Source organism: Nanorana parkeri, unplaced genomic scaffold (genome assembly GCF_000935625.1).
Source record: "Nanorana parkeri isolate BGI_ZX_2015 unplaced genomic scaffold, ASM93562v1 scaffold711, whole genome shotgun sequence".
In the NCBI taxonomy this organism is placed as follows: domain Eukaryota; kingdom Metazoa; phylum Chordata; class Amphibia; order Anura; family Dicroglossidae; genus Nanorana; species Nanorana parkeri.
This window is the reverse complement of record NW_017306979.1, coordinates 864201-874358: the sequence shown is the minus strand read 5'-3', so window position 1 is coordinate 874358 and position 10158 is coordinate 864201. Positions and strand designations below refer to the sequence as shown.

Genomic DNA, 10158 nt, shown 5'->3' with positions numbered 1-10158 from the left:
GAAAGTCAGTTTTCCAGTGCAGAAGGCTGCTCTCTGAAACTCACACAGGTTTGAAATAGTCTTACCAAAAGGATATAAATGGGAATATTTTAAAAAGGTATTTCCAGTATTTTAAAAGGCTATAAATAGTACATACTTCTGGACAAAACCTGGGGCTGAGAGCGAGGAAGCACAGGACGTGTGGGTGAAGCTGCATCTGTCCATGGAAACCCATAGAGACATTAGGGCTCTATAATAAGGGTACATGAACACTGCTGCGGTAAAAGCCAGTTTTGACATACCCCTCTAAGACCTTATCAAGATATGATAGCTCTCCTCGTTTTTCATCATCTATGGAATTTGCGCTCCAAGACACCCCACTAGCACACATCTAGAATACTGTTGGAATGATATGACTATGTAATTCTCCACTACCAGTCCTGTTTCCCCTAAACCTGTACACTGCTCCTAATCCCTGCCTTGCTCAAACTGCCCCCTACCCTTGCCTCTCCTAAGATTGTGCAGTCAAAACCCTTCTACGGTTCCACCCAAAAACACAAAAGTGAGCAAGATAAACTATGGGGACCTTCTGACTTGAAATCGCTTAATCTTTAACTGCTTCAAAAACCGCCATACATAAAAATATGGTGACATCCTGATTATACCAAGATCAAGGTTGCTGCAGCGGTTTTTAAACAGCCGGCCGGTGGCTGTTTTGCATAAATGTGATCTGGTAGCTATAGAGCCGCCCAATTGTTTGTATGGTGACGGGGAATGTGTGACCTCTCCTCCGGGACAAGCACGGTGGGTCTGTTCACTTAAATCGAAGGGAGATCAGCACACTTCCAGCAGCTGATCTCCCCTCCGATCACTGAACCCGAAAACAACGTGTATTACATCACTTTCAGGCAGTCATTTCTCTGGCTCCTGTTGGCAGAGAAGAAGCAGAGATTGTGCTTCATCAGCTTCTTTGGGGTCCAAAGGTGACAATAGGGATCTAATAGACCCCTGATGTTTCCATAAAGGGGAGACACATCCTCTTTGCCATTACATAGGGGGGTTGTATGTGATAGCAATAACGTTAAGTGTAAAAAAAAAAAACAATAAAACAAATTAAAGTCACATATAAAAAAAAAAATCTTTAAAGTCCCCTGCCCCACACGTACAAGCACATATAGCCATGAGAGCAATAGTTTTAGGGCCATCAATCACTGTTAACACTAAATTGATGAGCAGTAAAAGCTTTTAAAGAATTGCCTATGGAATGCGCAATTTTAAGACATGACATGTTTGGCATCTATTTACCTGACGTGACCCCGTCTTTTATATATTACCAAAAAACTAGGTACTATATTCTGTTTCTGTGATCTAAATCTCATTTTACTGTATTTTATCCAAAAATACTGGTTTGTGCAAATACCGTGCAACATAAAAAATTACAACTAGCATTTTTTTTTATTCTACAGGGCCTCTGCTTTTAGAAAATACATAATTGTTCGGGGAGTTTAAGCTGTTTTGTAGCCAAAAATTCAGATTTTGTCATGTGCAAAGATTAAGAAATTGCTCCAGACACCAAGTATCGTATTTTTCGCTCCATAAGACGCATTTCCCCCCCCCCCCCAAAGGCGGGCAAAAATGTGTGTGCGTCTTATGGAGCGAATCCCTATCGCCCGCAAGCAGAGCTAAATGTACAGTGGGAGCCGCTGTTCGTTTAATACAAGTAATCTAATCAGATCACATGTATCAAATCGAGCAGCGGCGGCAATCGTGTCCGGGGCCCCCCGCCGTGGTTTTCGGGGTCCCCCGCTCTTCTGGGGGACCCGTGACCGTGGCATAGGAGCTCACCATAGAGCCTGTAGAGCTCTGTGTGCTCACTGAGACCGTGGGGCTGTAATCACAGCACCACCTGTCACTAACTACACAGAACCCTACCCTCCCTGCGTCCTATGGTCAGGTTCGCCTTATGGAGCGCAAAATACGGTAGTTAATTTAGAGTAAATATGACTAAACTAAGCAATGAATTGATGTAATGAATAAAACTGAGTTTTCTATATTAAGAATATAATGTAGTCACTACTTACCTCCATATTGTCAGTTTTGAAAGGATTTCGATAATCAGGAGATTTTTCACTAATGCCCAACTCTTGAGACATCTAAAAACATGAAATCCAATACAATTAGGGTATGGTTAGTGAGCACATGCTGTACTAGGATGAATAAGCAATACAGTAGCCATATTATTTTTCTGTAAACACTTCCTAGAGGGATCATGTTTTCCTCCAACAAGACTATAGAGAGAGCTCATCTACAAGACCTTGGAAAAGGCTGCATTTTTCAGAGGTTTCAGACATACCAAGTCAAGAAGCTGGGAATGTGGACCGTCATTGAAGATTTCACTCAGATTGCAGAAACCAATTCCCCACCGAATGAGGTTGTTCCAATTAGAATTCCGGTCAAAATAATGGTGAACAATTTTTGGGAAGCGTAGGACTACATCGCCAAAAAATGCTGAATTCTCCACCGTGTGGGAATAAGCTAGATTCAGAGGAGATACAAAACATTTCAGTGATTTTTAGTACAATACAATGAAACATCGGTGTTACATAAATTATATACATTATATATGTAAATTTAGTATTGCGAGTCTGTATGTTGTACAGCCATGACAAATAAGTGATTTAGTTTCCTCTATTTTTCTTTTCTACAGTGCGGTTGGCATCTGGAACGCACTGCAATTGGTGTGAACAAGCCCTGAGAGAAGTACAATAAAAAGGTCAAACCAGAGCCCTGAAGTGGACCAGCATGGGTTTTTGGCTCAGCTGGAGGGAATATCATGTGAACAAGGTAAAAAAACAAATGTGAACTGGGTTGCTATGTAAGAGATAGGGCTTTGTTTCTATTGGCAATTAGGGAGGGCAGGGAAGTGTACCTTCTTTTATACTGTACATCTCCAACAGGACAGTTGTAAATCCTGCAGTAAGATGAAAGCTCTCTTGTAACAGGACAAGCACTGAAATTGGATTTCCTGTAGCATTGTGGGTACAAACTCTTCAGGGCAGCTTGGGAGATCAAAGAACTTCAGCTCACAGTTAAGTCTCCAAAAACAGTCTTGATAAGATCTCAATTGCAAGCCACACAGTGTGTACCAGCCTTAAAGCGACATTAAACTCAGGAGATAATAGTTAAGGTACTTGAATGCAATAACAAAAATAAAGCTCATCTGTGTATCAGCTGGCTGAAGATCATCAAATCATCTCTGAATTCATGCCGACACTGACCTTCCTTCTGGAGGGTGACTACTTTTGTTCCCCATGGTGCTTGTGTGTGTTGCAAAGTAGCCACCGCTCCAAGCTCGCTCCCATGATAGACTATAAATTCAATACAAGTTAGCCAACTGTGACATTGTAGTCCATCATGGGAGCAAGATTGGAGTGGTGGCTACTTTGCAACACACACAGGGCCCAGGGTGAAAAAAGTAGCCACCCTCCAGAAGGAAGGACAGTGTCGGCATAAATTAAGAGATGATTTGAGGATCTACAGCCAAGTGATGCCAAAATAAGCTACATTTTTTTATAGTTAGGGTAAAATTTAACGCCTGTGTTTAGTGTCACTATAAAAAAAAATACTTGCAGCACCAATAGATACTCCTTTGCTTCATAAAATCCACTCATGTGATTTAACATAACCAATTTTTTCCCCATTAAAGTAGAACATAGCCAACCCACTAAATACAAGTTTTACCTACACAAACGTTGGTGACTCTATTTATAGTCAATAGGGTGAATGACAACATGATTCAGCATTAAAGTTTTGTAAAATGTGGCACATGTCTACTCAATGGACTATGAAAGAGCATCAACACACTGCCAACATACCACCTGTGCTACTTAAAGTGACATTGAAGGAAAAAATCCCCCCCCCCATGTTAGTGTAAGGACTTACCTTAAATGATGCCTCTTGATCCAATCATCTTCTTTCCTGTAGTTTTCTGCTGTCCCTCCAGCGCTGGTGCCGGTCTCCGATCCTGTGCTGACTCCTCTGTCTTAACTGTCCCATGGAGTGTGTGAGGGTGCACGCTGCTGCATTTACTAACCTTGCGTCTCTCCTCGTCTCCCGGCCGAAGATCTGAACTGCGCATGCGCCCGCCCAAAGATCCTTTGCGGCCGCCCGAGAGTCTTCAGATGTTCGGACGGGAGCGCACGGCGAAGACAGTTTTTAAAAAATGTTTTTGCATATATATGCAAAAAACGCTGAGGGTTTATTAACCCTTTATGTAAGCTGCCAGAACAACTGCTCCTCTAGCTCTTAAAACCACAGGCAACATTGGAAAAGACAGTGCAAATTGATTGGCTCACAACAACCGCCCACTTTTAGTCTGATTTGTTTTGGGCAGGGGATCCTTGCGTGAATCTCACGAAAGATTACAAGCAATTATATTTGAAATGCTTAATAATAAATACATACAGTACATGGATTAAAGAGTTTTTTTGATATATATATTCTTGGGGTCCTGCTTTAATCCCTTCCTACTTGCAATCTGTTTAATAGAGTTTACCAGCACAATGCCCCATGCAGGGGCATATGTTAATAAAGGTCCTTACCTTTAAGAGCCAGCAACTCATACTTTGTATGGTTCCTGGCTCTTAATCACTGACAGACAGATCATTCAGAGTGGTTCAAGACCATGTGATCACCATGTCAAGCTATATTCATGATGCAGGTTGGAGGCTTCATTAACAAACAAGCCTTCAGCCTGAACATGGGCAGGCTGCAGTAGGATCTGTAGCATCATCCATTTAATATTAAAACTTGTGAATTACAAATAATGATACATTTAAATTTTTTACATTTTTTTTTTTAACTCAATGGAAAATCCTTAGTGTATTCTTAGAGTCCACTGAAAAACACAGGAAGTCTTCAACTTCCAGGCTATACTGCCACCTAAAAGAAGCTTGGACACAGGCGAACAAAAACTGCATGCTCCAGACAAACCCTTCTATTACCACCATGACTGTAGCAAAGCAGTAACAAGGCTTGATCATAAACACAGAGGGTGGGATCTGAGTCGCTCAATGGACTCTAAAAAGGGATTTCAAGGTTAAAACAGAAATCATAGTTTTTTTTCTTGTCCATTGAGGGACACTGGAAGACTCTCACCTTTGGGATGTCCAAAATCAATCCAACTTAGGGGTGGGCAACAAAGCAAACAGGTCCAAGAAAACAGAGATCTGGAGACTGCCAGCAGTACAAAGAGCAGCCTGCAGCCTACGTTTGAAGCATCAGATGAGGCCTAAATGTCCACCTGGCAGAACTTAGAGAATACATAACAGAAGACCAGGTGGCAGCCATGCAAGTCTGGGAAACATTGGCATGAAGCCGAAATTCTGAGAGGTGCTCATAGATCTAGTAGACTACTAAATTGGAGCTGGCTAGAGGAACAGAATAACAACAATTTCCTGGTTGAGGAAAAGGCAGAAATACCTTAGGCAAGAAAGAAATCGTAGCCTCACCACCAAGTTGTTTCTATGCAAAACCAAAAAGGGTTCTTTGCAAGCTACAGCTGCCAGCTCTGACACTCATGTAGCAGAGATCATGGCTACAAGAAAAAATACCTTGTGGTGAGAGTACGGAAATGTCTCTAATGGGTTCAAAGGGGGTTTCTAAAGCCCAGAGAGAACCAGACTACGGTCCCAGGAAGTCACCGGGGAACAGACGACGAAGCCGAGGGGTGGGGTTGGGTGGGCGCTGCATGGGAGATCCCCTGTTCAAAAGCCAAATTAAGTAGTGTTCTGCCTGATCGGACTACTCACTGACTCTTCAGAGACAGGGCAAGCACTGAGACAATGCCAATGGCTCTGAACCTCGAAAAGCACTCGGCACTGAGTCTGGAAATTGTGCCACACAGAACCCTTTGCCCGAAGGTCACCTCCAGGCTATCCCCACAACGTCCAATCCAGCAGGTCTGGATGCTGTACTCCAGGTTGAGGATGACTGTGCTCGATAGCTGCGATCAGGGGGAGAACTCTAGCAGTAAAGTAGAGAAGAGTAACATTGAAGAGTAAAAAAGTGCAGAAAAAAAATAGGTTAGTCTTCAACACAGCAGAGCTGAAGAAAATACATCCACTCTCCTAGGACACTTGCAAAAAACTGAGGCACGCTTGTAGTATTAGAGGTTACCCGGGGGCCGGCCTACAATTTGTTTTTGTTTTTGTTTGCTACTGTCTAAGCCTCCAGTAGGTGGCATAACTCAGAAATTAAAGACTTCTTGCGTCTCTCAATGGACAGGAAATCATTTTTTTTTACGCTTTTGTGCATTTGGCAGGCTTGGCATCTAGGCATCAATGGCCACTGGTCATAACATGGTAAATACTCATGAAAAACATTGCCTCTAAAGTTACTGTTCTTTTTCACTGCCAGTGTGTAATGTAATATTGCTGGGACACAACACACACAAGGAATCAATTTCTCTGTCTGGTTGGAATTTGATTACATATGAATGGGCACTCTGCAGACACTCCCTTGGCTGACTGGTCTCAGAATGATAGGTATTGCTTTAAAGGCGATAAGACACCATAGATGTCTACTCAATGCATATCCAGGTACACTTAAACTAGCCATATACAGTTCAGATTTCGGCCAAAAATCGAGCTGTGGGTGGCCCAGCCAGAAACCCCCTGGCTAATTGTAAATTTTCAAAATCAAACAACTTAGATTGAAATGTGTTGGCTGCCTGAATACAATAGCTGGCAGTGCAGATTCCTCCAGCCATGCGGTTTAGACTGGATGGGGGGGGGGGAATCAAGTGATTTCTCCAAGAGAGAGAGAAAGATTCATTCCTCAGACCTATGCAAAAGATTTTTGAGGAAATGTTGCACCTGCACATTATACCTTCAGCTTCATCTGGATTATTGGTCCAAGTCACCACACTTCTGAGTGTGAATGCTTTGTGACAGAGCTTGCACTTCCATACCGAAGCATACTCGCACTTTGCGGCCAGGATACTGTATGTATAGAGGCACTTCTGTAACATTTTTTCTGTTTCGTATAAAAGGTAGATCCCTGCTTTTGCATTTCCCTCTTATTATCATCATAAACATTGATATTCCAAAGACCCAGTTTCCTCCCCAGAAAATGTGTCAGTTAATTAACCATGCCAGTCTGTTTTAGATCATGAAAAAAATCTGTTCATATATCCAATATCTTGTACTTGTGGCATTATCATGCCTTAGCATTAAACAGCTGATAAATTATTGTGAACTTTTGATTCTCAAAATACTTTGGCGGTATTTTCTGCTCCCCTTACAGGCCCCTCATGAAATCTCACAAATGATTTCCAGTCAGAAGCTGGCAAGATTTTGAGGGAAAACATGATACATTTTTGTGAGTGGACTTTTACATACATACACTGTAAAAACAAAAAACGACAACAAAAAGGACAAAGCATGCAGTAACTAAACTTGACCCATGTGATGAAATGAATAAAACCTTTAGACAGTGAAACATTTCACAAATTACACATATTGGCAAAAATGAATAACTCGAAAATATGTGCATATAATTAACATTTAAAGTAGAACTCAAGCCAAAACTTTTTTTTTCTTTTTCTAATTTTGGATAGTGTTCTGAAGTTATAACCCATCAGCATTTTTTGTGCCATCTGTATCCCATTGGGGATATTACCCTTCACATCCTGTCCGATAACCATTACAGGAAGTGAGAGAAAATCCTTCGGTAGAAAGGGAAATTCCTGGTGGTCATCGTGGTCACCAGAACTAATGTCCCCATTTGAAGAAGCTCCATCTATTCCTGTTTTGATGAGAACCCAAAATTTTGGATTTTCTTTTACTTATAACAGTCACAAGGGCAAATAGACAGGTACACAGACAGCAATAAAAACAGGTGTTCTAATCCTTCTGCACTTTATACAAAACTAAAAAAAAAAGTGTTGACTTTAGTTGCACTTTAAGAGATCATTTCACACCTCCACATCATACCATCTTTAATCTTCTCATCTTCAGGGAATGGACCATCAGGCTGTACTCCAGCTGCAATGAGAATAGCTCGGGAGTCTTCCAACACCTGTTACAACAAAAACCATCCTGAAAAACCTCCAGAATCATTTATGCAATTGTACCAAAAACATATTTAAACATTAACTTGCATATTGTGTGCCCTTTGCTCAGGACAAAATACAGAAAATGCATGCACTATTTTTTGTGATCGCAGCGCGGGCATTGCTGTGGCACACTTTCTGGTGCAGGCGATCACAGTGCGGGCGGGAGGCGTGGCTGCGGTACAATTGACTTATATGGCACCACCAAGTTCCCTCCTGCCCCAGAATGCAGGGAGGCTTAATTATGTGACCCAGTGTGTTCCAGCCACTAACCGCACTGGATTAGGTGTGAACAAGCCCTAAAATGTGAAAGGCAGAGGTTTATGTGTAATATGGCATTTCTCCCTCCACTATTCTTACCCTAGTGAATGGGCAAAGTCCCATTAAAAGAAATACAAGGGACACCACTGCTGACTTCTTAAGAGCACAACATGCCTTGATGTCTCTGGAATCAATTCCTTCTAAATCATTGGCCAAGTAACAAGCAGTCATATGAGAAAGTGAGGCTTCAGCTTGTATAAGATCAATGTGTATAGCAAGTTTTTGCAAAGAATCTCCAGAGTTTTAGGCAAGATTTGTTAAAGCCTTGAAACAGCCATTTAGCTCCAGTTTGAGGAGCTTAAAAAAAATAAATCTTAATAAGGGAGCAGACCTGCAATTTACGTACAACAGCCAGTCCTAAAAGGGTTAAGGGAGGCTAGCACAAAAAGCCTTTTGTTTAACCAGTTGACATCCGCGGTGTTAAACCCCCTTCCCATCCAGGCCATTTTACATGTAATGGACATTTTTGTAATTTGTTTTTTTTAATAATTATCCTTTGTGCTGAGGTTTATGTGCATCTGTGAGAGTGTCAGTACAGTAATTAGGAGTATTTCATGACTACAAAGACTGTGGCATATGGGTGCAGTGTAGGCAGCGAATAGGCATAGGTTCGGTTTAGTAATTCGCCTTTGTGCTTAAGGGCCTGTTCACATGAGTTTCAGGTCCTGATCAGGTGCGGATGTGTTTTTGCCGCGTTCCAGTTTAAAAAAAATATATATATTTTTTTTTGCTGATTGGGACTCTCAGTATGTTAGCTGCAGTGCAGTGCGGTGCGGTTTTGACACATTTTTGCGTTTCCGGACCGGACAAAATGTGACATGCAGTATTTTTCTGTCGTAACCTGAACGGACTCCGCACGTGAGAACTGTAGCCCATAAAACACATAGGGAAACATTTTTAGTGCAGGAGCGTACGGATCAGGTCAGGACAGAAAACGGACGTCGTGTGAACAGGCCCTAAGGCTGGGTTCACACCTGAGCATTTTTTTATGCTCGTTTTTTCGTTCAGTGAAACGCGCGTTTCACTGGTGGTATGATTTTTTTCCCCTTTATTTTCTCTATTTTTAAAATAATTTTTAAAATATTTTTTTTAGTTTCACTTTTAAACTTCCCGCCTGCTCCGCCCCCCTTCGAAGCGGCCGCTCGCAAGGTACGGAACCCGGAAGTCGTCAGCCGCCGAAGACACAGCGGGGATCGCGGACAAGGTAATACCTGTACGCTGTAATCCCGAGTGTGGCCCGGGGTTACCGCTTTGTTAACCACACTCAGGAATACCAATGGAAAGGCGAGGCAAAACGCCCCAAAGAAGCTCCTGTACTTCTTTGGGCGCAGGGCGTTTTGCAGCGCGTTCCTACGCGCTGTAAAACGCCCAGGTGGGAACCATGCCATAGGCAATCATTGGTTTTCACATGTTGAGTGTTTTACAGCATGTAGCAACACGCTGTAAACCGCCAAGGTGTGAACCAGGCCTAAAAGTTAGAGTGGCTTAACCTGGCCATGTTGACTTGCTTCTCTGTTTTATAATTCTAGTTATGACCACATATTTTCATGCTCTGTTAATTTTGTAAAAAGTCAAAACTGATTAATTTTTGTGGATATTATTAGTTTACATATTTATACTGTTTAAATATTGAATGCTTTAGTATTAAAAGGAGAACTATGAGATGAGTGATTTCCACTCACCTCATAGTTCTAGCCGACCTGTGACAATGAGACTGTCACAGGTCGGCTCAGTAGATCGGGAGG

General features: G+C 42.0%; 1 protein-coding gene across 1 annotated transcript in view; it reads right to left on the bottom strand.

Annotated features, from left to right (window-relative positions):
* Positions 1–2060: 2060 nt before the first annotated feature.
* The window catches only part of CCDC134 (coiled-coil domain containing 134), a gene marked incomplete at its 3' end in the record, with an annotated part of 17606 nt that continues 9508 nt past the window's right edge, over positions 2061–10158 (bottom strand). Inside the window, exons 3-5 of the mRNA XM_018563915.1 lie at positions 7974–8058; positions 2333–2514; positions 2061–2132 (exon numbers count right to left, since the gene is read on the bottom strand). Coding sequence (XP_018419417.1) covers positions 2061–2132; positions 2333–2514; positions 7974–8058 — 339 coding nt within the window. The remainder of the gene's footprint in view (positions 2133–2332; positions 2515–7973; positions 8059–10158) is intronic.